Raw genomic sequence first — 27,025 nt, forward strand, 5'->3', positions numbered from 1 at the left:
CAGGAGCAGAACTGGGCCCAGCCCTGGAGGGGCCTCTCAGAGCCAGCGCAGAGGGACAATCCTATTGTGATCATGGTCCCCTGAACAGGGACACCTGGAATCAGCAAAAATGCTGAAGTAGAAACTGGACTGGGGAGCCAGACGGGAACACTCGGAGTGCCTGGAGGGCAGGAGCGCTGTGGGAAAGTCCCAGCTGTGCCTCAGTGGGAAAGGCCCTGGGGGTGCTGTGACAGGGGCTGGGCACGAGCCCAGGGGTGCCCAGGGGGGCAGGAGGCCCCTGGCAGCTGGGCTGGATGGGGAATTGTGTGTGCAGCAGGAGCAGGGCAGGGGTTGTGTGGTGATCACATCCTCTGAACAGAGAGAGACACAGCTCTCTGCCAGGATTTTCCTGGGAAGCTGTGAGAAGTTGTGAGAAAGTTCAGAGAAGAGAATGAAAAACAATTCTTATCTCCATTTGCTACACCTGTTGTTGTGTACATGTAGAATGTGCTATGGAGATTATTTACCAAAGAGTGATTTCTTAATTAGACATTGGATGGTGTTTAGAGGGATTGGCCAGTCAGGTCAGAGCTGTATCAGACTGTCAGTAAGGGTTACAGACTTCTTAGTGAGATAGTGTAGTATAGTATAGTATAGTATAATAATATAATATAGCTTAATGAAACAATTGATCAGCCTTCTGCAATCATAAAGCCAATACTAATTATTCCCCATTCAGGGGACCATTATCACAATAGGATTGTCCCTCTCTGCTGGGGTCCCTCGAGAGCTGGGTCCAGTTCTGCTCCTGCAGGAGAGCCCTGGAGGGGCTGGAGCGTGTCCAGGGCAGGGAACGGAGCTGGGCAGGGGCTGCAGAATCCCTGAGGAGCTGGAAGGGGCTGCAGAATCCCTGAGGAGCTGGAAGGGGCTGCAGAATCCCTGAGGAGCTGGAAGGGGCTGCAGAATCCCTGAGGAGCTGGAAGGGGCTGGGGCTGGAGCAAAGGAGGCTCAGGGGCCCTCGTGGCTCTGCACAAGTCCCTGCCAGGAGGGCACAGCCGGGGGGGTCGGGCTCTGCTCCAGGGAACAGGGACAGGAGCAGAGGGAGCGGCCTCCAGCTGGGCCAGGGCAGGCTCAGGGTGGATATTTGGAAACATTTCTGCATGGAAAGGATGGTCAGACATTGGAACAGGACACTCAGGGTTGTGGTGGCGTCCCCATCCCTGGAAATGTTCAAAAACCTTGTGGATGTGGCACTTGAGGCCGAGGTTTCATGGTGAACACGGTGGTGGTGCTGGGGTCATGGCTGGGTGTGAGGAACCTTCAGGGACTGAAATGATTCATGCCTGGAGCATTGGTATGAAGGAGTTTTGCCCATTAAAACAAAAACTGTGGAACCACAGAAGCCTCCACCTGGCTGGGACTCTGGCCTGTAAGCTGAAGCCCTACACACACCATTGTTCAGCCCTCCCAGCCTGGGGGCAAACGAACAGGGCTGAGGGAGAGGGAGAACAAGGGCCAGGCCCAGCAGAGATCCTTCCCTGCAGGGTGTGGGGTGTGGGGACCACAGTGGGCAGCTCTGCACAGCCTCCCCTGCAACGAGGGAGCAGCTTTGGGTGTCACCTCAGAGGCTCGCCCAAAGTCCAGAGGCACTGAACACCACAGGGCACATCCCAGGGGCACATCCACGGGACACTGACATCAGGGACACCTTGGGGGTGTCACAGTCCGTCCCTGAGTGCCCCCTGAGTCATTCCTGAAATCTTGCACCTCAAGACTGCGTGGGATGCTACAGATCTCTTGTCTGCTGCAAGAGACAGCCCTGGGCATTCCCCCCTGGCCCGAGCTGCATTAACCCTTGGGATTCTGTGCTTTTGTGGATCCATCACCACCAGGAGCACTGGAACATCACTGGGAACTGTGGAGTGATGATATTTTCTTTATTCTGTCCTTGTCACTCTCTTTCTGTCCCCCCCACCACTTTTCTATTTCTTTATTTTCTCTCTCTATTTACTATCAGACAAACCCATACTATTGTCATGGCATATGGTCTTGTTTGCACCTTAATTCAGGCAGAGGCATTTTTAATAACTTTAATAACTGGATCTTGACAGAACCTAAAGATCTTTTCCAGCCTTGGTGATTCTGGGATTCCTTCTTTGACCCCAAGCTCATCTCCTGGAGCAGAGCAGGATGACCCTGGAGGAGCCTCTGGGAATTTTGTGTGACACTCCCTGCCCTCATCCCTGTGCCAGAACAAGGACATTTGTCCCAGAAATTGCTGTCCCACTCCTCATGGCCACAGCCACATCCTGCTGTTCCTCACAGCAATCCTTGGGTGGCCCCTCAGCTCTCAGTGTTTGGCACATCCACTTCCATCCCTCACCCAGTGTTGGGCAGGGAAGGGTGAAATGGGAGCAGCAGCTTTCCCTCAGTGTGGCCTCCTCACTAAAATAAACTAAATTAAAAAATAAATAAAAATAAACTAGCCTCCACACTAAAATAGAGATGGTAAAGTAACATGTTAAACATGTTAAAATAACATATTAAAGTAACTGTGATTCTGTGAGAACTTGAAACAGAGAAATTAGAGTGATAAAGATGCTGTACCCCCAAGAAGAAGATGATTTCAGAGATAGATAGTGAGAACCTTTACCTTTAAACAGCTCATCTTTAAAACACTACCCCATAAGTTAGCATGGCCCATAAACACAACTATAACAAAACTTATAAAAAATGAGAAGGATTTCACAATTACAAATTTCCCTGGGCTGCTATCTATAAAGATAACCACAACAAAAATGTTTTCTTGTAGAGAAATCTCCATAACATTAACAAGAGGGACTTCTATCCCTAAGTAAACTAAAAAAAGATTATTTTAGAAGTACTAAACTGACTGAAATTTTAGGTTCTTTTTCTCTACATTGTCAGTAAAAACGTTATAAGAAAAAGAAAAGTATCCTAAAGATTTTATTCTGATTATTATTACTCTTTCTTTTAGTTGCTGTTAATAAATTTTTCTTTACACCCTTATAAAATTTTAAACTTATTTTACTTTTCTCCTAATCCTATATCACAGCAAAAAATAAGTAAATACATTCTAGTGAGTACAATAATAATTAAGAAACATTGAACCTACCACACCAAAAAATCTCAAATTAATAAACCAAAATAAGTATTTCCACCGAATTTCAAACTAAAACCACCACATACATTTATTAAACCACACTCCTCCAGCCTGAGGTGTTAAAGCTCATGGCACAGAAGAGTTTTCTTCCCAGACATTCCCTTGGATATGTGGAAGTGTTCCCTTGGATGTGACGAAATGTTCCCTTGGATGTGTGGAAGTTTTCCCTTGGATGTGTGGAAGTTTTCTCTTGGATGTGTGGAAATGTTCCCTTGGATGTGTGGAAATGTTCCCTTGGATGAGTGGAAATGTTCTCTTGGATGAGTGGAAGTTTTCCCTTGGATGAGTGGAAATGTTCTCTTGGATGAGTGGAAATGTTCCCTTGGATGAGTGGAAGTTTTCCCTTGGATGTGTGGAAATGTTCCCTTGGATATGTGGAAATGTTCCCTTGGATGAGTGGAAGTTTTCCCTTGGATGTGTGGAAATGTTCCCTTGGATGTGTGGAAGTTTTCCCTTGGATGTGTGGAAATGTTCCCTTGGAGATGTGGAAGTTTTCTCTTGGATGTGTGGAAATGTTCCCTTGGATGTGTGGAAGTTTTCCCTTGGATGTGTGGAAATGTTCCCTTGGATGTGTGGAAGTTTTCTCTTGGATGTGTGGAAATGTTCCCTTGGATGTGTGGAAATGTTCCCTTGGATGAGTGGAAATGTTCCCTTGGATGAGTGGAAGTTTTCCCTTGGATGAGTGGAAATGTTCCCTTGGATGTGTGGAAGTTTTCCTTAGATGTGTGGAAATGTTCCCTTGGATGTGTGGAAGTTTTCCCTTGGATGAGTGGAAATGTTCCCTTGGATGTGTGGAAGTTTTCCTTAGATGTGTGGAAATGTTCCCTTGGATGTGTGGAAGTTTTCCCTTGGATGTGTGGAAATGTTCCCTTGGATGTGTGGAAATGTTCCCTTGGATGTGTGGAAATGTTCCCTTGGATGTGTGGAAGTTTTCCCTTGGATGTGTGGAAATGTTCCCTTGGATGTGTGGAAATGTTCCCTTGGATGTGTGGAAATGTTCCCTTGGATGTGTGGAAGTTTTCCCTTGGATGTGTGGAAATGTTCCCTTGGATGAGTGGAAATGTTCTCTTGGAGGTGTGGAAGTTTTCCCTTGGATGAGTGGAAGTTTTCCCTTGGATGTGTGGAAATGTTCCCTTGGATGTGTGGAAATGTTCCCTTGGATGTGTGGAAATGTTCCCTTGGATGTGTGGAAGTTTTCCCTTGGATGAGTGGAAATGTTCCCTTGGATGAGTGGAAACGTTCAGCTGGAGTTGTGCAGCAGCAGCTCCTGATTCCTGGGCAGTCTCTCCCTCCATGCAGGGTCAGTCCACGATCCCTGCAGAGCTCCCTGTGCCAGACGCAGCCCCCAAGGGCAGGACAGGGATGTCAGGGTGACAATCCCAGGGCTGTGCAGGCCAGGGACGCAGGAGGGGGATGAGAGGAGCAGCACAGCCTCTCCCAGGGTCCTGCTGCTGGCATGCACAGCCTCATCCCCTGAGATGGGAATTTCAGCAGGAATTTCCTCCTGGAAAGGTGCTCAGACGTTGGGAAGAGCTGCTCAGGGGAATTTGGAGTCCCCATCCCTGCAGGTGTCACCTGGAGGTGGCACTGAGGGCTCTGGGCTGGGGACCAGGCGCCCACGGGGCACAGCTGGGACCTGATGATCTTGGAGATCTTTTCTGTGCTTGAATCTGGGAGCTTTTCCAGAGTCTGATAAAAATTAGAATTGGTGAGTGAGCAGTGAAGGCAGGTTGAAAAATAAGAACTGCATTTGAAAAGGCATTGCAAAATAACATTTAATATTCATAGAAGAATTACATTCATGTATGGCATGGGATACACAACCATCACTTAATGCTCTACACTTCAAGTCCTGCTGCTCTTCAGCAGTTTTACCTTGGTTGCACCTCCTGATTTTGATTTTTTCTTTCAGGACAATGAAATCCTTTGGAATATTTCCAGGTCCCCCTTTGAGCACTGTGGCTCTGCTGTATTGGAGCTGAAGTGTCCCAAGGACAAAGCTGAGCTTGGTTAGACTGAAAAGCAAAATCACAGCAAAGCAAAAGCATTTCCTGCCCTGGAAAAGCAGAGGATGTCTGAAGTTCCAGGCAAAAACATTTCCAGATTCCAGATGCCAGTGAGGCTGTTCTGCTGTGGTGGGAGCAGCTCAGAGCAGGAGAGCTCTGCTGTGGCTCCTCAGGGGATTTATCAGCGGGAGAAAACCAGTTAGTCCCACATGGAACAGTAACAAAGTCATGGAATAAAGGAATCAAATATTCCCCTTTGGGCCTGTGGAACTGTGCTCCTCCAGCACTCAAACAGGACTTTTAGTGAAAGCCCTTTCCTCCTTTTTCACATCTTATTTATAATTATAAAAGATCTGCTTGGATACTAAATCTTAAAGAACTTTTTCTTCTGAAGTGGAAGGATTCTGCAAGTCCCTTAAATGCCTGATGCCACTGAAAGCAAAAAGTTTTCCTAGATTTTAACACCATTTGACAGAATCATGGAATAACAGAATCCTGGAATGGTTTGGGTTGGAGGGGACCTCAAAGCCCACCCAGTGCCACCCCTGCCATGGCAGGGACACCTCCCACTGTCCCCAGTGTCCAGCCTGGCCCTGGGCACTGCCAGGGATGCAGGGGCAGCCCCAGCTGCTCTGGGAATTCCATCCCAGCCAGGAATTCCTGCCCACCCAACCTATCTCAGCTAACCCTGCTCTCCTTTCTCAGCATTTGAAGGGAAATATCCAAGTATGGAATGCAACCAGCAGGAAACTGAAAATACCAAACCGTCCTGAGTATTCAGATTATCCATAGGAATTATTGAAGATGGGTGGGAAATGAACACAAACATTTTAACAATGTCCTGCTCCAACATTCAAGTGATGCTTTCAAAGGGTAACTTTTCACTTGTGCTCATTCCAACAGCATTAGAGACCATTAATAAATTATATTAATAGAAATAATTCACATTCTTAATGACCACACCTCAGTGCACCACTTTCCTTCACTGTAAAAATGCAAAGATTTAAATAAGTTTAGCACAAGCCTCTTGAGCTGTTATTTTTGTCCAGTATTCCAGTGTGAGAGGAAAGGATGTTTCATTATTTTAGTTTATAAACCCAAGATGAAAATCTCATCCATCTGTACCTAAAACTGCAGAGAAGCCTCCCTTGTTGTTGTGGGAGTTTGGGAAAGAGAAATCCTTGACTCCCAACTAAATTTTTCCCATGTCCTTTTTAACTTAGGAAAAGCACTGGGATGATCCCCCTACCTCTCTCACCATCCAGGAACAGCCAAATACATTCTTTTGTACAAAAATGTTCTTACAAAAACAAAAAACAAAGAATATTATTTTCATTTTAGTCAAGCAATTTCTGTTTTTACAGCATTATCTTCATTTAGTTGCATTTTAGAAGCTGCAGCCACCTGAGTCACTGAAAGAACCAAAGTTTTTCATTTAAAAAAATATGAATTTAAATATTTTAATCAATTAATTAAAATCAAAATCCCCTCAAGTAATGCTAATTACAAAATGTTCCTGCAGAGGTTTGTGTTTTATGCACATTTCTGATTTGTGAGGAATTGCTAAGCCTGAAGATGCTGCTCTGAAATGACAGCCAGGGCAAAGCTGCAGCTCCTTGCACAATGCTGAGCCTCAGACAATCCATGTGTGGGGAATTTGGGGGATTTTTTTAGAATTTGATCAATTTAGGTCAAATTAGGGGCTTTCACCTCAGGAAATGACTCGCTGCAAACTGACTGTACACTGACATGCAATATTGGATTTTCCTTCCATTTTCCTTCAGGACTCAGTTCCAAAAGCACTTTAAAGTCCTGGAGAACTCCCAGGACAGCTGCTACTTCCACCAAGTCCAAAATATTCTTCCTCTATTTACAAAACATCTTTAATCCTTCCCATGGAAAACAAATAAACCACAGAAACTCTGAGAAATTCCCACCAAACTTCCCTTATTCCCTTATCTCCACAGCAGCTGGAGATCCCTGCTTTTTAACCACCTGAATAATTTGAGAGAAATCCCAAAATGCAGCTGGAAATCCCAAAATGCAGCTGGAAATCTGGGGGGGGGAAAAAACCAGAATTTCAGCCAAGCTTTCCCCCTGTGGTTAATTCAGGAGTGTCCCAGTGCTCAGCTTTCCATATTTTCCAGGAAATCCAATTCCACACTTTCCTCCAGCTGCTGCAGGAGCCTGCTGCTGCCAGGGGAATGCAGGGGGGCAGCTGCAGAGGGCTGGCAGCTGTGGGGGGCACTGCCAGGGGCTGTGAATGCCCAGCACAGGGTCTGGAAGAAAGGCAGCAGCTGGGTGATGCTGGACACCGAGCGCAGGCTCAGCAGGGGGAATTTGGGATTCCTGGCAGCTCCCTCGGCGTGCTTTGGGTCCTGAAAGGGAAAAAAAAAATAAATAAAAAAATCAGGGATTTATTAAAGGTAAAGGTTGGAAAGGATCTTGAAGATCAAGCAGCTCATCCATGAGTTTTCCGCTGTCCCAGCTGCTCCAAGCTCTGAGCAACCTGGCCTTGGACATTCCAGGGATCTCAAGGCAGCCACGGCTGCTCTGAGCAGCCTTTTCCTCACAGGGAATACCTAAAAATCCCTTCAATAACTTAAAAACTGGCACTGAAGGACAACAACAACAGGCCAAGAGTGGCTGGAAGATTGCCATGAAATAATCCCATTTCCAGACCAAAGGCCTTGAAACCAAGACTCCTGTCTTTCCTTGCTGAGCTCATTTATCTGTTGGAACTCAGAGATTCAGAAATTTTATTTAAAATTTAAAAAAACCCCAAAGCATTTGTTGAAAAATACTTTGCTTCCTTACAGAATTTCTGTCATGGAATGGCTTGGGGTGGGAGGGACATCAAGGATCAGCCAGGTCCAGGGGCAGGGACACCTTCATCCAGCCCAGGCTGCTCCAAACCCCACCCAGCCTGGCCTTGGGCACTGCCAGGGATCCAGCCACGGCTTCTCCTCCTCTTCCTCACAGGAAATATCTAAAAATCCCCTAAATAACTTAAAATCTTGTGTTTGGAAAAGTCAATTAATGGATTAAAAATAAAAAGGAGAAGTTTCTTTACCCCATATTTCGTCTTGAGCAGGTCCATGATCCTCACGATGTGGGGTTGGCACTCCTGGTGGTTTTCCACCAGCTGGGAGGTGACAGGAGATGCTTCTGTGTCCACCTCTGGCACAAAGGCCCATTTGTACCTGGAATAGATGGGTTGATTCCTTAAAAAGGTGAAAATCCTTGTTTGGATCATGCCTTCTTTAGTGCAGCACTGGTGGTTTCCATAAAAATCTGTCATAAATGTTCTTCTTTGCTATTAATGAATTATTACATTACTAATTTGCCAATATTTAAATACAACCAGCTCCAAAACATTCCCAAGTGTGTGCAGATGGAAAACAACTCCACTTTCTCCTCTCCCAATTTTCCAAGTTCAGGAATCCTAAAGAGGATGGGGAAATCCTCCCACACCACAACCAAATTCTTCTCCCAAATCCCATTTATCACCATAAATTCAATACCACCATATATTCAATTCAATATCCATCACCCTATATCCAATATCAGCACTCCTAAAAGGAACTGAGGAAAGGCAAAAGGAAATCTTGAGGAAAACACTTTTTTTTTTTTTTTAAGGATAAAGGAGCAGGAAGAGAAGAGGGACTCACATTTGGAAGAGCTGCATCCTGTCAGGGGGGAAGGAAAGTGCAGTGTCCAGGAATTTGCAGGCTGCCAGGTACAGGCACAGCTCCTTGGGCTGGATCTCAGCCCCTGAGCCTTTGGCTTTGCTCATTTTGCTGTTGCACCTGTGTTTAAATTAAAAAAAAAAAGTCCCATTCAAACTCCAATCCACCCAAGGTTTTTCAGTCAGCACAAGAGGAATGCCCACATTTACACAAAGGAGCTCTTGGACAATTATTTTTATTCTGTAGGAGGCTCCTCTACAAGTATTTTTATTTTATTTTTGCTCTGCAGGAGCAAAATAATCTAAAATGTGCCCAAAAAATGGCAGCATCTTAAAAATATTCAACTGCCAACTTAGCATTTATTTCTGTACACAAGTAATACTTAGTAATTATATTTTTAAGCATACCACTGTTTTAGCTGCTAAAAAGAATCTAAATTATGATTTAGCAGTAATAGAAAAATAAAAATGCAATATCAAAATGTCCTGATGGCTCCTCCCTATCCCAGAGAATTAATGAATTAATTTTAAAGAAATCTCTCAAACTCTTCTCCCTACCCCAGGGAATTAATTAAATTAATTATTTTTTTAAAAGTCTCTCAAATGGCAGCTCTTACTTTGCTGGTTCCTCTTCCTCAGTTAATTCTTCCTCCAGCTGTAGAAATGTCTGGATCTTGAAAGAAATAATTATTGAGAAGCTGAAATGTTCACACAACTCAATCCCAACTAAAAGTGATGATTTACATTGAAAAGGAGCCTTTATGACATGTAACAAATGAATAATTCAGGCATGAATTCCATTAACAACACCAAAATTAATCCAAAAGGAATTTCCTAATGACAATTTAACTTTCCTCCTCCAAATTATCAGATTGATGTAAAACTGTGGAAAAATTTCCAAGCAGGGAAGAGGAAAGAGCTAAACTGGGAAAAGCCACAGGCTGAATTTTTTCAAATGTAATTTTTTTTTTTCAAATGTTTTTTTGAAATATGATTTTTTTTTTCAAATGTTCAAAACTTCTTTCTTACCAGTTCTGTGACCATGATTGGCCACAATGAGGTGAGATGCTGAGGGGAAATCCTCAAGAGGAGAACTCTGAAGAAGAGAAACATCTGGGCAGCCACCAGAGAGGTCTGGCCCACACGGAGGTTCTCAGTCAGGCGTTCTGCAGAAGCATAAAAAGGGGGAAAAGTAAAATAAAATCAGCATTTTAATGAATTTGCGTTGTTTGGGAATTCAGGTGTGGAATCATTGAATGGTTTGGTTTGGAAGGGACATTAAAGATCATCCCCTGCCATGGCAGGGACACCTCCCACTGTCCCCAGTGCCCAACCTGGCCTTGGGCACTGCCAGGGGTGCAGGGATGGAATTCCATGCCAGCCCTGCCCACCCTGCCAGGGAACAATTCCTCATTGCCAGGATCCCACCCAGCCCTGCCCTCTGGCAGTTTAAGGTCACTCCCTTGTCCTGTCACTCCTTGTGAAAGGTCCCTCTCCACCTTGTGGAAGGTGGCAAAACACAATTGTTATTGGATCATCAGCTTTGGGCTGAGCTCTTTGCCTTGTATTAACTGAGTTGGAATTCATACAAAGCCTGAGTGGGTTTATGGTGCACAAAATGGGATCAAAACCGGCATTTAATGAGCACAACAGCAGGTCAAGAGTGGCTGGAAGATTGCCATGAAATAATCCCAGTTCCAGACCAAAGGTATTGTATTTGCAGGGACTCCTGTGGCAGGGAGGAATGATGGATCTGACTCCATGCTCTCTGAAGGCTGATTTATTATTTTATGACACTATATTATATTAAAGAATGCTATACTAATGGTACTAAAGAATACAGAAAGGATACTTATACAATGTTAAAAAGATAATAATGAAACGTCCTGACTCTCTCCAGAGCCCTGACACAGCTTGGCCCTGGTTGGCCAAAGAGTGAAAACAACTCACATGAAACCAATGAAACAATCACCTGTGGTAAACAATCTCCAAAGGAGTAAATACAGGTGAAGCAAATGAGATAAAAATTGTTTTCCTTTTTCTCTGAGGCCTCTCAGCTTCCCAGAAGAAAAATCCTGGATTAAGGGATTTTTCAGAGGATATGAATATGACACAAAGGCCTTGAAACCAAGATTCCTGTCTTTCCTTGCTCAGGTCATTTTTCTGTTGGAACTCAGAGATTATAAATTTTGTTCAAAATTAAAGAAAAAACAAACCCAAAGCATGCATTGGAAAAGAGGTGACTTTGCCTTCTTACAGAATTTCTGTCATGGAATGGTTTGGGTTGGGAGGGACATCAAAGATCAGCCAGGTCCAGGGGCAGGGACACCTTCATCCAGCCCAGGCTGCTCCCAGCCCCATCCAGCCTGGCCTTGGGCACTGCCAGGGGTTTCTGTGGGATTTGAGCTGCAGCCCAGGAAAGGGCAGGTGGAGGCTCACCCTGGATCAGGGGCAGGTACAGGTGGTACTGGTCCATCTCCCCGCTGAAGACGGCGAACGCCTGGCGCTTCAGCAGCATGGCCTTCTGCTCACAGCTGGGGTACAGCTTCAGGGCACTGCTCTGCATGGCTGCAACACACAGCACGGTTAGCCACCCCTCAGGAGCTGCCTTTGGGGCTGCCCATCAGCCCTGCATCCTCAAATCTGCCAGAAAAAACTCTCCTGGGTCAGTTATCCACCCCTCAGGAACTGCCTCCTTTGGGGCTGGCCATCATCCCTGGATACTGAAATCTTTCAGAAAAAACTCTCCTGGGTCAGTTATCCACCCCTCAGGAACTGCCTTTGGGGCTGCCCATCAGCCCTGCATCCTCAAATCTTCCAGAAAAAACTCTCCTGGGTCAGTTATCCACCCCTCAGGAACCGCCTTTGGGGCTGCCCATCAACCCTGGATACTGAAATCTCCCAGAAAAAAACTCTCCTGGGTCAGTTATCCACCACCCTCAGGAACTGCCTCCTTTGGGGCTGGCCATCACCCCTGGATCCTCAAATCTTCCAGAAAAAACTCTCCTGGGTCAGTTATCCACCCCTCAGGAACTGCCTCCTTTGGGCTGCCCATCATCCCTGGATACTGAAATCTTCCAGAAAAAACTCTCCTGGGTCAGTTATCCACCACCCTCAGGAACTGCCTTTGGGGCTGCCCATCATCCCTGCATCCTCAAATCTGCCAGAAAAAACTCTCCTGGGTCAGTTATCCCTCAGGAGCTGCCTTTGGGGCTGCCCATCAGCCCTGCATCCTCAAATCTTCCAAAAAAAAACTCTCCTGGGTCAGTTATCCACCCCTCAGGAACTGCCTTTGGGGCTGCCCATCATCCCTGGATACTGAAATCTTCCAGAAAAATCTCTCCTGGGTCAGTTATCCACCCCTCAGGAACTGCCTTTGTGGCTGCCCATCACCCCTGCATCCTCAAATCTTCCAAAAAAAAAAACTCTGCTGGGTCACTGACCGAGAATTGTAAAAGAAAAAATGCAACTTTGTGATCTCATTTTTCAGCAAGACCCTTCTAAGACAAATCCTTTATTAATAATAGAATAGGTTTTTCTTCCCTACAAGTTTCCAAAGACTGTTTTCACAGTTTTAGAAATGATAGCACAAATTGTAATTAAAGTCAGAACCACATTGCTAACTTTAGCAAGTCCAAAATTTGCAGCTATCTATTTACCATTGAAAAAAAATTATCTCAATTGAGCAATGCAAAATTCTGATAATTTACAGTATGCATTGTTGAAATTCCCAAGTGTTTGTTCTGTTCATTACCCAGCTCACAAATTATTACAAGCAAAATTGAGTTTAAAAAAAACCACCTAAATTAAGTGAAGAACCTTTAAATGCAGTAACTCTCTTCACTAATAGCTCTAGCAAAAGTCACAAATCTGTTGTAACTTAGTTAAACCAAACTTGTCACAGCAGCCCCATCCTGTTGGTGTCTGTACATAAACTGCCAGCACACATCACATAATAAAATTTGTCTTGTGTTATAACATAATTATTCTTCTAGAAAGGATGAAAAAGAGACTAAAGGTGCTTGAGGCCAATTTAAGGGGTCCCATCCCACCCTTTCCTCCAGGATTTGTTTTTCCCCACTCTCCTCAAGCCTGAATTAGAGGTCACGGCACAGCAGTGGAAGGTTTGCTGTGCTGCTCATGGCAGACACCTGCAGAGTTTGCCAAAGTCTCCTCCTCAGAAAGGTCACACTTGGACACCTCAAAACTAGAGCAAAATGTGAATGTGGGAACCCAACAGAAGCACCTTTACAGCAAAACCTCCTCTGGTGTGTTTTAGACATGGCCAAAATTCAGATTTAACTCAGCTTTAACTGGGAATCAAGTTCCCAAAATGGTCAATTATGCACAGTCAGCACTTTATGGATAAATGACTGTAATAAAAATGCACCCAAATGGCTCAAATGCAAATAGATTTCAAACTGAGGTAGAAATAAATGATCAGCAGCTGATACTTACTCATCAAATCCTTGAACATGGTTTTCTCATGTGTGAGGAGATGATCAATGATGGATCTCCAGCTGCAGGAGAGAAAGAAGGGATTAGATATCCAGGGAAAGCTGAGGTGTGGATTCACCTCAGAAATTATTTGGGTTAAATTTTTCATACAAGGAAACAGTTTCCAGGCAGGATTTGTGTGCAGACTCTTGTCTGGAGCAGAATTAGTGCTGAGACCCATTGTTAACATTATCCCATTCCATAAGAATGCACTAAATGGAATTTTCTTCCCAATGTTACTCTTCTCCTTTAAAGCCTTTCCTTATAAATTCAGAATACAAGCTTGGGGTGCTGCAATTCCATTCTTACTGAGTGCAGGAAGTGTCCATCTGGAAGAAAGATGGATCCATGTACAATTCCAGCACTTCTTTCTTCCAGGCTCTCTTGGTGTAGGCGTATCCACTCAGGGAGCTGAGCAGCTGAGCACCAGCACGGAAACTGGGAACGTTGTAGGCACTGGGGGAGAGCACAGAAATGATCAATATGGGCTTTTTTAAAGTTCCAAAATAGATCCCAGCTCACAAAAGGGTTGGTTTGAATGAGATCTTTAGGAAGGAATTGTTCCCTGGGAGGGTGGGCAGGGATGGGATGGAATTCCCAGAGCAGCTGGGGCTGCTGGATCCTTGGAAATGTCGAAAGCCAGGTTGGAGACTGGGGCTGGGAACAGCCTGGGACAGTGGGAGGTGTCCCTGCCATGGTAGGGGTGGCACTGGGTGGGCTTTGAGGTCCCTTCCAACCCAAAACATTCCAGGACTCCATGCCCTGTGTCCCCACTGGATAACATCCATCTCTCCCACATTTGTGAGGAAAAGTAGGAAGGGGATAGGGGGAGATGAAGTTTTTCTGCTTCCTGCTGGATCCTGGGACCTGTGCATGCTCTGCTGCCCATCCCCATCCCCTGACAGGCACAGAAAGGGGAGATCTGAGTAAAACCCAAAATCCCAGGTGGGTCAACCAGAGCTCAAACAACAACAGGTTCAGCTCCCGGGGGAAACACTGCTCAAACCCATTAGAATGGGAACAGAGAATGGAGAAACAAAAAGATGAGGGAGGGAAGATGGCAGGAGCAGGGAGAGACTGGCCTGTGGTTCCTCAGGTAGGGGAACACGAAGTAGAGCAGGCGGGAGATGAGGGGCACGGCCTTGTCCTTCTCGTCACTGCGGTACACCACGTCCAGCAGGGAGGCCAGCGCCTGCACAGGGACACAGAGCTCTGCACACACTGCTGCCACTGCTGCAAGTGTTCCAGCCACGTTCAGGATGGAAATCTGTGCAGTGGAACAGTCCCCAAAAGACTGGCACTCCTGTTTAATGTATCAGGAAAATCCCACTCACAGAACTCACAGAATTCCCAGAATGACCAAGTTGGAAACGACCTTCCAGACCATGGAGTCCAGCCCAGCCCCAACTGAGCCCTGGCCCCCAGTGCCACATCCAGGCTTTGTTAAACACACCCAGGCACGGGGACTCCACCCCCTCCCCGGGCAGCCATTCCAGAACTTTCTCACCCTGGCTGCAAAAACCTTTTCCCTGCTCTCCACCCTGTATTTCCCCTGGTGCAGCTCGAGGCTGTGTGCTCTGGGTGTGTCAGTGCTGCTGGAGCAAGAGCCCAGCCCCAGGTGAGCACAGGCACCTTTCAGGAGCTGTGCAGAGTGATGGGGGCAGCCCTGAGTCTCCTTTTCTGCAGGCTGAGCACCCCCAGCTCCCTCAGGGCTTCCTCACAGCGTTTGTGTTCCCAGCCCCTCTCCAGCCTCGTTGGCCCCTCTGGATGCACTCAAACATCCCAAGGTCCTTCCTAAATTTGAGGCCATTTCCTCTCCTCCTTTCCTTTGGACACGGCAGCAGAGCCCGACCCCCCCTCAGTGCCCTCATGTCAGGGAGTTGTGCAGAGCAATTCCCAGAATTCACAAACTTCCCAGAATCCCAGAATGACCAGGTTGGGAGAGACCTCCAAGACCATCGAGTCCCACCCAGCCCCAACTGAGCCCTGGCCCTCAGTGCCACATCCAGGCTTTGTCAAGGCACCTTTCAGGAGCTGTGCAGAGTGATAAAATCCTCAGCTTAAAACCCCCACAGATGAGAGGGCCCCACTGACCTCTGCCAGCAGAGAAAGGGCTTGGACACTGTAGATTGAAGGAGCAGAGGCAGAAACCATTGAAGATGGTGCCACTGATGTATCTAAAAAAAGCAAAATAATCGTGTTTTCTCTTCAGACAGGTTTAAATGCTGCTGTTTGTTAATCTGCTGCCCAAACAGAGCATTTATGTGCAAATTGGTGTTACATGAAATATGAAATCATGCAAACCACACATCATCAAACCCCTCATGCTCCTCACTGCCTTCAGCAGAGGACAGGGAGCAGCAGAGTCAGGGAAAGTCAAGTCACCATTGACATCCTCCGTGTTGAACTCATCTGGTAAAATCTGAGGCTGAGCTTTCACTTCCAAATTCCTGCTCAGCCAACTGGTCTGCTCCAGGGAAGAACCAGCAATGGTCCCCACAGCCTCCAGGATCTTCTGGGTCACCTCCTGTAATGTAACCAAAGTGGCATCAGATATTTAATAGGCATGATTAATTCCCAGGGAAATGAGGAGCTGCAATGAAACCAAATTCAAACAAAGCAAGGCAGAGGCTGTAAAATTACATTTTCTGTCATTTTGTTGGGAAGACTCTGAAGCAGAAGGGGAGATTGAATTTCTTTGTTGGCACATGAAACCCAAACCCAGCCAGGTAAAACCCACCCAGTGTTCAAACTGTGCTGGTGAAATAAGGCAGAACAGGAGGAGGATCCTGCTCTGCTCCTTTCTTTACACAGCTGAGCTCAGAGTCATTCCCACTGCCAAGCCCAACTGGGAGCTCCAAGGGTTCATTAATTTTCCTAGACAGCTTGGAGATTTCAATGTCCACACACACAACTTGAACTCATGACATCCCACTTGTGTTACCAGCTCAGTTCTGAGAAAAAAAAAAAAAAAAAAAAAAAAACAAACCAATCCAGATTTGAAAAGATTTCAAGCATTTGGGACAAAATTCTGTTTGATTCTCGTGTTTGAGTCTGCCCTGTTCACCAGGCCTCAGCCAAAATGTGTGGATGCACATCCAGGCACTCCCCAAACACAGGAATTCAGATCCAAGCACAGATCAGATCATCTCCACTTGTTTAGAACTACAAGGAGAATTTGAACCCTCTGTACCTGCAGGTCTTTCTGGTCCTTTTTGTTCTCCAGGGTGGGTGTCCTTGTCACAAAGTCATTCAGGATGCTGGGGGAGAGCAGAGCACCCTCAGTTAGGAATTACAAGTGTGAAGCCCCAGAGGAACCTCTGCTCTCTCCCACAGTACCTGAGGAGAAGGAAGTGGCCAGGAGGAGCCAAGTTCAGCTGCACTGACTCTCTGAGGAGCCCCAACAAGGGCTGGAAATTCTCCTGCAGGGCTGGGACGGGCAGTCTGCCAAAAAAAATAAAACCAAAGCACACCTGAGTGAAGGTGGAGTTAAGGAAAGGACAAAAACCAACAAATAAGAGGAACTTGGTGGCCTGAAAGCTTTAGGATCAGTGGTGCCCTTCCTGAGTGTCAGTGTGACAGCCCTGGCACTCTGTGTGTGTGTCAACAACCAAGGGACAACACAATTCCTGCAGAGAAACGTTCTGGGACATGGAGATCAAAGGACAGAAAATGGCAATGCTGGCTGTTCCCTCCTTGCAGTCAAACAGAAAATTCTCTTTTAGAAGAACTGAGTTACCTCTGAATGAAAGCAAAACTGAACTGCAGCACTGGGATATCCACCAGAGAGGGTTTCTGAAAAACAAAAGCAAACTCACACTTATTTGTTATCTTCTTTTCTTCTTCCTTTGGTCGTGTAAAAGAGCTGTTTAAAAATGTAGAACATGTCATACCTCCTCCCCCTTGATCTGTGCTGGTTTCTTCACCACCTCTTTGACCAGACACAAGATGGTGTCGATTTTTAGTGTGCTCAGGGCACAAATTAAATCCACCAGAATGAGCTGGGATGCACTGGCCACGGGGAGAATCTGACAAGAGAAAACAAAGCACAACACACACATTTCACAATGAAATGTAAATTACAGAGGAAAATAAAACCCAGCCCTTGCCATTAAAGATCTCCCAACACCTCATGAAACAAACTGGGTTCTGCCCCAGTGAGAGCAGGAAAGGAAAAGTTCTCCCCAGAATAAATAATGATTTCCAGAGAACACAGCTCTCATTTTCTCTGGAAATTGAGCTGATTAATGCTTTAAAATATAATTGGCCAATTGCAATCCAGTATTGAATAAAAAATGGCTTTTACTCTCAGATTTAAACCCACAATGTGGGTTTTATTTGATTATTTATTGAGGTTCAATTGCAGTCCTGATGCTTTTTCTAACTAAGAGGATTTCAGGTTTTTCAGTCCTATTTAAAAAACCCCAAAGAATCTACAAACAGAGCTGAGAACTGACCACATAAATGTAACATTTGCCCTTATATAGGAAAGAAAAAGGTGCTTTTCTTTAGCTTCACCTTGGTTTTACTGTGACTCCTGTGAGGTTTTTTGCTGTTCCACACTGCTGCAGTTGCTGCCATCAGCTGGATTCCAAGGTGTGCTGTCAAGGGATTCAGGAAATCCAATATTTTTGTTCTTAATGTCTGTAAAAGGAGGAAAAGAGTTATTAATGTCAGGCAAAGATCAGCTCCTGGTTTATAAAATATTATTTCTTTTTCTAGGATATACAGAAAATATGGTATGTTCAATTCCCAGGGAAATAAGGAGCTGCAGTGAAACCAAATCCCATGTAAAAATAAAAGTTTAAAACCAGTAAAAATAAGAGAACAATAAAAGAACTCAATGTAAAATGCACCGAGGGGGATGAGGAGCTAAAAAAAAAAAATCAGGATTTTAAAAGAGCTCCTGCCTTGGTTGCTTTGAAGTAGACTGAAGAGGAGCCTTTAGTTGTCCCAAAGAAGTCAGTTGGTCTTTTTTGGGAGTCTTCCCTCTTGATGACCCCCCAGAGCAGGCTCATGGTGTTCATAATCCTGGGCAGCTCCTCCAGGATGGCATTCCTGGCATTCCTCAGGTTGGCAGGTTCAGCTGAACAGGATGACTGGGAGGAAAAAAACCCCAAAATATCAATTTAAAATAATGTCCTATGCACAAGAGCCTAAAAATTGTAGGGAAAACATCAAAACATTATAAACCCAAACATTGTAAACACAAAACATTATAAACCCAAAAGGAAATAAACCAGTTTGTAAAGGATAGAGGACTGATATTTGCATCACCAAGATCTTTGAGAACAATGACTTAAAATTCACTTTGCAGGCTGCAAATTCAGAAAAACTGAGCTCAGTCCTTTCCCTTTGAGTCAGTTCAGATCTTTGGGAGTGCTCTGAGGCCTCTCCAAGGTTATTTCCTCGTACAATTCCCCGTTTCTGTTCACCTGGCAGGGAAGGGGATGTGGCTCTGCTGTCAGGGGGTTCCCATGTACCTTTTTTGTTGGATGGGGATGATCCAGAAGGCAGAAGTGCCCGATGGTTGTCAGCCCTTCCAGAAGGGTCAGGGGGTAATCAGGAGTCACATTTTCTCTTTTAGAAGTGAAGCTTTGGGAGGGAAGAAAAAAACCCAAACATGTTCATAAGGCAAGTGGCATTTTCTTGATTAAAAATTCCTGTTTCTATTCCACAGCTAAAACTGGAGGGAGTATTAGGAATATTAGGTCAGGAATATGAAAATGAAGGGATCCATAAATCTGGGAGCTTTTATACTTGGATGGAAGGCAGAGGGAGCCAGGAAATATCAGAGCTGCTGCTGCTCCTCTCTCCTCTCTTCCTCCAGGTGCAGCAAGAATTAAGGATCAAACTCTGGGAGCCACAGTGCTGACCCAGGGAGTTCCTACACATTCCCAGCTCCGTGGAAAGGAGAATTAAAGGAATAACAAATCCCCCCTTGTCATAGACACATTTTTTGAAAAATCCTTTCCTTAGGATTTTTTCCTCCTGAGAAGCTGGAGGCCTCAGGAATAAAATGTAAACAATGATTATCTGCTGCTGTGGAATGCAACAGGTGCATCTGGGACTGGCCTCACGTGGTTGTTTCTGATTAATGGCCAATCACAGCCAGCTGGCTCAGACTCTCTGAAACACAAGCCTTTGTTACTGATTCCATTCTTTTTCTATTCTTAGCCAGCCTTCTGATGAAATCCTTTCTTCTATTCTTTTAGTATAGTTTATATATCATAATAAATATATATATCATAAAAATATATAAATATATAAATAAATATAAATATATATGATAAATAAAAATATATATGATAAATATATATCATAATAAATCAAGCTTTCTGAAACATGGAGTCAGATCCTCATCTCTTCCCTCTTCCTCAGACCCCTGTGAACACGGTCACAGCCCCTGGTGGCTCTTACCTGGCTGATGTTTTGGCAGAAGTCTTCACAGCTTCATTCTCATACTGCTTGACAAGCTCATCCAGGTTTTTACAGATCTGCACCACAAATGGGGCCACGGTCCAGCCCAAGGACTTCCCAAAGTAGGGCAGGGAGCTGGTGACCAAGGCCACCCACGTGGGGTGCATCCCATGGCCGTACTCGGGCTGGAGCCCCCTCACCACGGCGGAGACAAACAAGCCCTGCGAGGTGATGGGGTGTGGGTACACGTACTGCATGGCCCCAATGGCCTGCTGGAAGTTCAGAGCCTGCTGCCACTCCTTGGACAGGTCTGGCTGGTTCTCCTGCTCCTCAGGCCTCTGGCCAAGGTGGTGCTCCAGGACAATCAACACCTGCAGCAGCTTCAGCAGCTCAATCTGTAGAGGGTGCTCGCTCCAGATCTGATCGTGGCCAAAATTGATGAGGCTCTCCTGGAAGATCTCCTGCTCCTGGGGGTTGGTGCCACCAGCCAGCAGCTGGTAGCGCTTGTGGCTGACGTACATGGAGGCCGAGAGCGAGAGCAGCACCAGCTCCTGCACCTGGCACCGGCCCAGCAGCTCCCGGATCAGCTCCACGCTCCTGGGCTCGCCCGCCTTGGCCGTGCTGGCCAGCTGGGCCATCATCCTGATGAGCACCTCCACGCTCTTGACCTGCACGTCCCTGTTGGCCAGCAGGTCCCTGTGGCTCAGGGGCAGGCAGCAGGGGTAGTAGGAGCGCAGGAAGCGCAGGCACAGCGAGGTGAGCAGCTCGATCAGCAGCGAGTGCGGGCACGCCGCGGGAGACTGAGGCTGCAGCTTCCCGTAGAAACTCTGCCCTACCAGAGCTTCCTGGTGGCGAGCCAAGAGGTTGTAGATGAGGTTCAGGTGTGCTGTGGAGCTGGTGTCCACGCTGGTGGTGGCCACAGCCTCCATGAACTCCTTGGGGTTGGTTTTGAGCACGGCCTCCAGCACGGAGAAGGCGTAGAGCACCCGCCGGGAGTCGTAGGGCTGCAGGTACAGCAGGGTGTGCTTGAACAGGGCCTCTGCCATCTCCTGCTTCTCCTTCTGCTGCCTCAGCAGCCTGCTCTGGGCCATCTCCTGCAGCTCCAGCTCCATCTCCTCGTCACTGGACAGAGACTCCGAGGCCTGAGTCCTCTCGGAGTCGGCCCTGACGAGGTCGAGCCCCGCGCCGGACCTGGAGCTCTCGGAGGCGCTGAGGGAGTTCCCGTGCCCTGGGGCCTCTCTGCCATCGGCTGCAGCCTCCCTGTCCTCGCTGCTCACCTCCTGCAGCTCCAGGGAAGGGGACAAGGAGGAGGTGTTGTCACTGTCGTGGCCCGTGCTGGTGTCTGCAGACTCCGTGTGCTCGCTGTTGTCCTGGTCGCCCTCGGTGTCCTGGGAAGAGCCATCGTTGTCAGGCTGCTCGGCTTTCAGCTCTGCTTTCTCTGGATCAGTTTCCACTTCTGCCCAAATCGCTTCTCTGTCCACAGCAGTGAACTGGCTCAAGGGAAGGTTTTCCTCAGAATTGCTCTCAGAGATGCCAGACTCTTTCAGAGGGGCCTTTTTCTTGCAAAGCCAATCACGAACATAGTCTGAAAAAAAGATTTTTTTCATTTGATTTCTATTTCACACATAAAATTATATCACAGTTTGGCTTAGCAGTTATCTTTAAGAGTCATTTAGTCAACACATCATGCTTTATATTCAATAAATAATTTTTTTAAAAGTTTATAAAGCTACTTTGCTCCACTCCAGTATTAATTGTGATGAGTGAGGCTAAAAAAATGGACAAGAATTATACTTAAGGCAATATTAAAGTGGTTTAAGAGCAGTGCTAACCTCCTGCAAAAAGAACAGGATCAAAACATTAAGCACTTTTAGGCTGAGACACCCTAAGAGAAACAGTTGCCTTTTTTTATGCTTCCTGAATATTAAATATTTGAGGAGATCAGGAGGGCAATGAAAAGGATCGCAACAGAGGGATTGATTAATTAATTAATTAAAGGGCTAATGTTTTCCTTGATTAAATGCTGTGGAACAAGGAAGGAATAGATGAGGTCTGTGGTTCTATAGCAGCCCTGTGGATGCTTTAATTGTGTGACATTTATTTGTCAACTGACACCAAGAAATGATGCTGAAAGCACAGCCTGGTGACAGGCACAGGACGGGGGACAGGAGACAGAAAATGTGACAGTGATAGTGCAAGAGTGACAATAATATAGTATAATAAAGAAATTAATTAGCCTTTTGATATCCATGGAGCCCTCCCCATCATTTCTCCCTGCCACGGGAGTGCCTGCTTTTCCAACAGGCCCAGTGGTTCCTGGGGACGTATATAGTAATATAGTATTATATATATATATATATATAAATATTATATATTTTATATTTTATATATTATATCTATATCTAGATAGATAGATAGATAGATATAGATATAGATATAGTATAATTAAGTAATTAATTAGCCTTCTGATATCAATGGAGTCTGCCTCATCATTTCTCCCTGCCATGGGGGTCACCTGCTTTTACAACAGGCCCAGTGGAACCTCAGGAGGTATGCAGTAATATAGTATTTTATATATATATATACGCACACACATATATATATAGTATATATATATATATATATATATATATATATATATATATATATATATACACACAGTATATATAGTATATAGTATATATATATACTATATAGTATATAGTGTATATATATAATAATTTATACATATTATAATATACTATATATTATGTATATAGTATATATAGGTATATAGTAGCATAAATAATATAGTATAATAAATAGTATTATATAATATATATACTATATACTATTTATACTATATGTACTATCTACTACATATACTATTTATATAGTAATAATATAATATAATATAATATAATATAATATAATATAATATAATATAATATAATATAATATAATATAATATATAATCTAGTATAATAAACTAATTAATTAGCCTTCTGATACCAATGGAGTCCTCCTCATCATTTCTCCCTGCCCTGGGGTTGGACTACTTTTCCACCAGGCCCAGCAGGACCTGGGGAGGTATGTAGTAATATAGTATTTTTTATTTATTTATATATAAATAAATAAATAAATAAATAAATAAATAAATATATGTATGTATATATATATATGTATGTATATATATATGTATGTATATATATGTAATATATATGTATATTATATATGTATATATATAGAGTATATATATAATATAGTATATAGCGTGTGCATATATATATGTGTGAGTGTGTGTGTGTATATATAGAGTACATATATAATATATATTATATATATGCTATACAGTATATATATGCTATATAGAATATATAGTGTATATATAGGTCTATAGTATAAGTATATATATAGAGTATATATACTATATAGTATATAGCGTGTGCATATATATATGTGTGAGTGTGTGTATATATAGAGTACATATATAATATATATTATATATATGCTATACAGTATATATATGCTATATAGAATATATAGTGTATATATAGGTCTATAGTATAAGTATATATATAGAGTATATATACTATATAGTATATAGCGTGTGCATGTATATATGTGTGAGTGTGTGTATATATAGAGTACATATATAATATAATTATATATATGCTATACAGTATATATATGCTATATAGTATATATAGTGTATATATAGGTCTATAGTATAAGTATATATATAGAGTATATATACTATATAGTATATAGCGTGTGCATATATATGTGTGTGTGTATATATAGAGTACATATATAATATATATTATATATGTGCTATACAGTATATATATGCTATATAGTATATACTATATAGTATATATAGTGTATATATAGGTCTATAGTATAATAAAGAATATAGTATAATAAATATAACATAGTATAATAAATTGCATAATATTATATATATATAATATATATATGCTATATACTATTTATACTCTCTCTACACAAGTACTATAATACAGTATAATAAATAATGTAGCATAATAAAGTATATCCTTAGCCTTCTGGTATCCATGGAGTCCTCCTCATCACCTCTCCCTTCCACAGGGATCCGCTTTGGTACCTGTGGAGGCGCCGCGGCCGAGGCAGCCCAGGGCGGTGCGCTGGGTGCGCGGGTGCAGCAGCAGCAGCAGCACGGGCTCCAGGATCCGCGCCACGTCGCTCAGGGACAGCGCCCGCAGCAGCCAGCCCTGCGCCGCCGCCCCGATGGCCCCGTCTGAGCACGTCAGGCTGTCCAGCACCACGAACAGGGACCTGTGGGTACGGGGGGATGCCTCAGCACTGCTGGGAGCCGCTGCGGAAATCTCCCAGAAATTCTGATTTAGGTGAAACGGACGTCTTTGAGTTAAGTGTCTAGTTTGCACACGCTGCTGTTTGGTCTGACTGCCTGTTCTCACAAAAAGCCTACGCTCGGAGAAACTGCTACAGCCCGAGGACAGAGATAAGGGAGGGCACTTGAACTCTGAAACAGACAGAGGCTGCTGTGGGAAACAGGGCAGGATCACCCACGAGTTCTTTCTGATACGAAAAAATTATTAGCAAATGTCACATGAAATCAGTGGAATGAATATGCATGAACCTATTGAATATGCATGAACCTATTGTGAAATTGCATGCATATGGATTTGAGAGGGAGATAAAAAAGGATCTGGAGTTCCCAGAGGCAGCATGTCCTATTAAGAAGAATAAACATAAACATAAACACAAACACAATAATAATATTCATGTAATAAATACACCAGCTTTACAACTTTCACAAAAGTTGTGGAGTTTGTTTGTTTCCCCACATCAGCAGCTGTTCTGGTTTTTAAATCCCATACTGCCTTGATGTGAGGAATGGATTTCTCACACTTTAGTGCATGGATTCTTACACATTATTTTATAGATCAGTGGGTGGATTCTTACAAATCCATTCTTACAAATCTTACAATGCATTCTTACAAATCCATTTCTCACACATTAGTGCATAACTCTGAACTCCTTATAAAGTGTTAGTTACTGTTGATGCCTTAAGGTTTAGCTTTCATTTATTTCAGATTTTGTACTGCTTATATAACTCTGAACTTCATATGAAGTGTTAGCAAGTTCTCCTCAGAGTTCAGTCACACAAAACAATCCTTTTCCAGGCCCAAAAAGACACAAACAGCAGCAAATTGAGGAGAGCAAACTGGAAGGGTGGGACTGCATAACCTGGAGCTGTAATTGGACAATTAACCCCAACATGGAAATGGACCAAACCCTATAAAAGTGAGAAAACTCCTGACCCCAGGCCCATCTTGGGTCCATCTTGGGTGTAGCCTCAGCTGGGCTCTTGCACTGCCCAAGGTGTATCTTTTAAAGGCCTTTTAAATAAATCCCTACTTTATTCCTTTAACACTGCCCTGCCTCTGTTCCAGGCAGCCTTTAAGGCATCACTGTCTCCACATTTTGGTCAGACCAAACAATCCCCCCAGGCCTGAGATCCAGGGACACCCCACAGCCTCAGGCCCTGAAAATACAAACAAAAGTGAATTGGGGGGAGCAAACTGGGGGTGAAGGACTTCATTACCTGAAGCTGTAACTGGAGAATTAACCCCTGGTATGTAAATGACCAAACTGATAATTGTGTGAAACTCTGGTGAGCATTGTCCAGCTTGGGTGAGGCCTCTGGGGGCTTCTGAGTGCCCCAGGTGTATCTGGGGAGCCTTTAATGAATACCTGCTCTAATTCTCTTCATCTTGGCTAGCCTCTGCTCTAGGGAGCCACTCCCAGGCATCACCAGCACCAAGGACAGCTGAAATCCCTAAAATAAGTTAAATCAAGCAATAAAATCCTGGCAGGGAACACACCCAGAGCGTGCTCAATGGCTGAGGTCTGCTCCAACAGCTTTGGCCAAGCAGCTTTTCCTGGACTGAGTTCAGGAATTGTACAAGCAAGGCCACACAAATCCTCCCACTTTTCAAGTTCTTTCCCATATTTATTTGCTTTTATCTCATTTTATCCCATAGGAAGTAAAGCTAAACTAAGATTTTTATTTTTACAAGGAGCTGGTGTTATTTTCTTTGGAAGGCAAATTTAATTCACTCCAAGATTTAAAAAAAAAGTGCTCTCCAGAAAAGCTCCTTCTCCTTTATGAAGCTCTTTCTATTTTTACAGCAACTTCCTTCACCCAGAAAAACCACAGAGTATATGCAGAGTGTCCTGCAAAGATAAACTCCAAGGAAGTGGAAAATGTTCTTTTTGTTCATTTTTTTTATGCTCCCTAGAGAGAACTCCTCCCCACCTCAGAAAAGAGAATAAAGCATGATATAAATAAATATAAAAAACGCAAATGGAAGTGGAAATACCTATCAAAGGAGCGATTGTGGGAGGTCACTCTGCTGCCCTGGATCTCCCTGGTCAGGTGCCACATGACAGAGAATCTGAACAGAGCTTCCAGCCTTGTCCCCTTGGCAAGGAAAAAAAGGAGATTTAGGGAGGTTTCCAAGTTGAAACAAAATTGGAATACATTGGTTATTGGTGGGAAGCTTTAAAAATGTTTGCAAACTTCTATGTTGCAAAATTGCAAGGACAGGAGAACAATAGCAAAGACTGGTTAAAGTTTTATTGTGCAAAACGTTCTGTCAGCTGTTAAAGAAATGTGCTGTCATTGTATTAGGGAAGGAAAATAATTAATAACTAGCTCACTTAGAATACAGCTTATTGTGAGATCAAATACTATAAAATCAAGCTAAAATAAAGTGATTTTACAGATATTGGTAGAGCTGGGGCAGTGGGAAATGGTGACAAAAACTACAGGATTTGTGCTTGAACTAAAAACCCCAGCTAATATCTAGGGCTAGATTTTGTATCCAGGGATTAAGCCCAGCACTAATCCCACGCTGAACAAATCCCAGGGAATTGTAAAAGCATGGACAGAACCTGTCAGACTCTTGGAAAACATAACAACTATAAAAAACCATTCCTCCACATTGCTAACAATTCATTCTAAATCCCTTGAATAAATAAAGCATTTAATCCACATTCCTTCCTAAACATCCTTTAAACACCAAAAATGAAAAAATCCTTAGCTCTATAAAAATAAATGTTTAGATCAAATTCAACATTTTTATACTTAAAATATAAACATATATTATAAAAATCTATAATATAAATACAAAATAAAGATATAAAGTAAATAAATATAATAATATAAATAAATATATAAATATTTAAGCAATTAAAATGTAA

At 43.9% G+C, this 27,025-nt stretch overlaps 1 protein-coding gene across 1 annotated transcript in view; it reads right to left on the reverse strand.

The window, feature by feature from the left end:
* Positions 1–4,924: 4,924 nt before the first annotated feature.
* DOP1B (DOP1 leucine zipper like protein B) overlaps positions 4,925–27,025 on the reverse strand; it is a 62,381-nt gene continuing 40,280 nt past the window's right edge. The window contains exons 17-37 of the mRNA XM_059493517.1: positions 26,143–26,243; positions 23,880–24,070; positions 19,775–21,359; positions 18,838–18,949; positions 18,265–18,453; positions 17,873–17,998; positions 17,248–17,382; positions 17,094–17,149; positions 16,694–16,798; positions 16,548–16,614; positions 15,740–15,881; positions 15,449–15,531; positions 14,437–14,546; positions 13,664–13,810; positions 13,316–13,377; positions 11,297–11,425; positions 9,887–10,023; positions 9,475–9,530; positions 8,841–8,978; positions 8,243–8,372; positions 4,925–7,547 (exon numbers count right to left, since the gene is read on the reverse strand). Coding sequence (XP_059349500.1) covers positions 7,296–7,547; positions 8,243–8,372; positions 8,841–8,978; positions 9,475–9,530; positions 9,887–10,023; positions 11,297–11,425; positions 13,316–13,377; positions 13,664–13,810; positions 14,437–14,546; positions 15,449–15,531; positions 15,740–15,881; positions 16,548–16,614; positions 16,694–16,798; positions 17,094–17,149; positions 17,248–17,382; positions 17,873–17,998; positions 18,265–18,453; positions 18,838–18,949; positions 19,775–21,359; positions 23,880–24,070; positions 26,143–26,243 — 4,053 coding nt within the window. The 3' untranslated portion in view covers positions 4,925–7,295. The remainder of the gene's footprint in view (positions 7,548–8,242; positions 8,373–8,840; positions 8,979–9,474; positions 9,531–9,886; positions 10,024–11,296; positions 11,426–13,315; positions 13,378–13,663; positions 13,811–14,436; positions 14,547–15,448; positions 15,532–15,739; positions 15,882–16,547; positions 16,615–16,693; positions 16,799–17,093; positions 17,150–17,247; positions 17,383–17,872; positions 17,999–18,264; positions 18,454–18,837; positions 18,950–19,774; positions 21,360–23,879; positions 24,071–26,142; positions 26,244–27,025) is intronic.

Source organism: Ammospiza nelsoni, chromosome 2, assembly GCF_027579445.1.
Source record: "Ammospiza nelsoni isolate bAmmNel1 chromosome 2, bAmmNel1.pri, whole genome shotgun sequence".
NCBI lineage: Eukaryota > Metazoa > Chordata > Aves > Passeriformes > Passerellidae > Ammospiza > Ammospiza nelsoni.